General features: G+C 41.9%; 1 gene segment (V, D, J or C); it reads right to left on the bottom strand.

Annotated features, from left to right (window-relative positions):
* Positions 1–1,360: 1,360 nt before the first annotated feature.
* LOC134758960 (probable non-functional T cell receptor beta variable 23-1) lies at positions 1,361–1,882 on the bottom strand. The segment is given in 2 exon segments: positions 1,361–1,720; positions 1,834–1,882. Coding segments are annotated over 2 exon segments (375 nt in total).
* Positions 1,883–2,387: the final 505 nt, after the last annotated feature.

The following is a 2,387-nucleotide window of genomic DNA, read 5'->3' as shown; positions in this document are numbered from 1 at the left end:
ACGGAGCAGCACTAACACTTGATTGGTTCACATGGTAAATGAGGCTGACGCTGTGAGCTCACATATGGTTGCTCCAAACCATATGCAATTTCTGGAGAAGGTATTTTTATGTAATATGCTGAGGTAGAGATGTCAATTGAAAAATGTAAGGATGAAATTGAATTAGGCTGACGTGAAATCTTGGCAGAAAATATTTTTATTGAGTACATTTATAATCTTGTTAAAATAAAATTTAGGAAAATATGTATAAGATCTGTATAATAAAAAATACAAAGCGATGCTGAGAGAAATTAACAAGACCTCAATAAAGAGATGTGGGGGACTTTCTGAGACGATGAAAATGTTTTGTATCTTGATTGTCATCATGGTTACATCGTGGGTATAAAAATGTGTTAAAATTTGTTGAAGTGTACACTTAAAATGCGGGTGTGTTTTATTGCAGCAGTTGCATTTGTTTATTGCATACACATTCCATATATATCTTATGTCTCAATAGAGTTGCTTTAAAAATGTTCGTAATTGTTGGCCAGGCGTGGTGGCTCATGCCCGTAACCCCAGCACTCTGGGAGGCCGAGGCAGGCGGATTACGAGGTCAGGAGATCGAGACCATCCTGGCTAACACGGTGAAACCCCGTCTCCACTAAAAGAAATACAAAAAATTAGCTGGGCGTGGTGGCGGGCGCCTGTAGTCCCAGCTACTCGGGAGGCTGAGGCAGGAGAATGGCGTGAACCCAGGAGGCGGAACTTACAGTGAGCCGAGATCACGCCACTGCACTCCAGCCTGGATGACAGAGCGAGACTCTGTCTCAAAAAAAAATTAAAATAAATATAAATAAATAAATAAAAATAAAAATTTGTGATTGTAACATTCCGTAGGGCAGGAATTGCTAATGGTTCCCACTAGGCTTCTATGGCAGGGAGAGCTGTGAGAAGCAGTCAAAAAGCCCTTTAGAGTCTGTCTCTAGTTCAAGGAAATGTGCTGGGTCAGAAGATCAGGGTCTACCTGAAAGACACAGTTGATCCGCTTGTCATTCTTATTTGTGCACTCACAACTTTACCAAGTGAAAAGCACAGATTCCCATTCTTTAAATAAAGATTGTTAGAAATCCATAAAGCTCATGTAGAAAGAGAGAGAGAAGGTAACCTAGCATATCTTACCTAATATGCTGAACACTGAGGAATCCAAGCTTTTTATGCCTTCTGGCCCCTTCCCTGGGGTTTTGTCCCCATCAGTTGTTTTAAATAACCCCCCTTTGTTTTTTGCTCACTTTGAGCTGTTATTTACAAGTTTTTCCTTCTGATTTATTGTCTTTCAAGTTGGGTTTCTGTTATTTAGTGCCTACCAACCTGCTACACACTTATTTCCTGAGCTGGGTCCATAATGAGTTTGTGTTCTAAGAAGGGCTAACATTCGGCACTGTGGCTTTGCTGCTGGCACAGAAATACAGTGCTGTGTCCCCTGACTCCGTGGACTGGATCTCCAAGGTACAGGATGAGTTTTTGGAGCATTGGGCTAAAAATCGCTCATTGATTATTTCTGCTTTCTGAATAATTTCTTCATTCTGAAAGTAAACCAAAAACTTGAGCTCTTCTTCCAGCTTCTTACGATACCAGTAAACGTAACTATGTCCTTTTATAGGAACACAATCCATCTTTGCTTTCTGTTCACTTGCTTTGACCAGAAGTCTAGGTCTCTGGGTGACCTTGGTGTCCGTGGAGCCTGTGGAGGAAGGAGAGAGCAGCTGTAGAAAAAGCGCAGGAGGGAGCTTGATACTGCAGCCACAGGAAAGAGTCTTGGAACTGAAATTCAACCAGTTCAGAACAGGGCCTTACCTGCTCCCCACAAGGAAAGGGCCACACAGCAGAGAAGTCTGAGGCACATGGTTGGCTCAGAAAGAAATCGTAGTGGTAGCTTTTTCTATAAGGCTTCTTCACCCGCTCTCCTAGCCCCCGTCAGCAACCTGCTTGTGACGTGATCACTTTCCATAGCCTTCGTAGATGCTCTGTACATGGGACAGAGTCATTTCAATTTCAAAGAATGTAGGAGGGCAGGCTTTGTTTTAGCTGTTAAAAATAGTGTAAGTTTCACCTACTTTTAGTTTTTTTTTTTTCTGTGACTCACTGTTTTGCTATTTTTTTAAGTAAAATCACTCATACATTTATTTACTTAAAAAATTATTATACTTTAAGTTCTGGGGTACATGTGCAGAATGTGCACTTTTGTTACATAGGTATACACATGCCATGGTGGTTTGCTGCACCTATCAACCCATCGTCTACATTAGGTATTTCTCCTAATGCTATCCCTCCCCTAGCCCTCCATCCCCCGACAGACCCCATGTGTGATGTTCCCCTCCCTGTGTCCATGTGTTCTCATTGTTCAGCTC

This window comes from Gorilla gorilla, chromosome 6 (genome assembly GCF_029281585.2).
Source record: "Gorilla gorilla gorilla isolate KB3781 chromosome 6, NHGRI_mGorGor1-v2.1_pri, whole genome shotgun sequence".
NCBI classification, from domain to species: Eukaryota; Metazoa; Chordata; class Mammalia; order Primates; family Hominidae; genus Gorilla; species Gorilla gorilla.
This window is presented reverse-complemented; position numbering and strand designations above follow the sequence as displayed.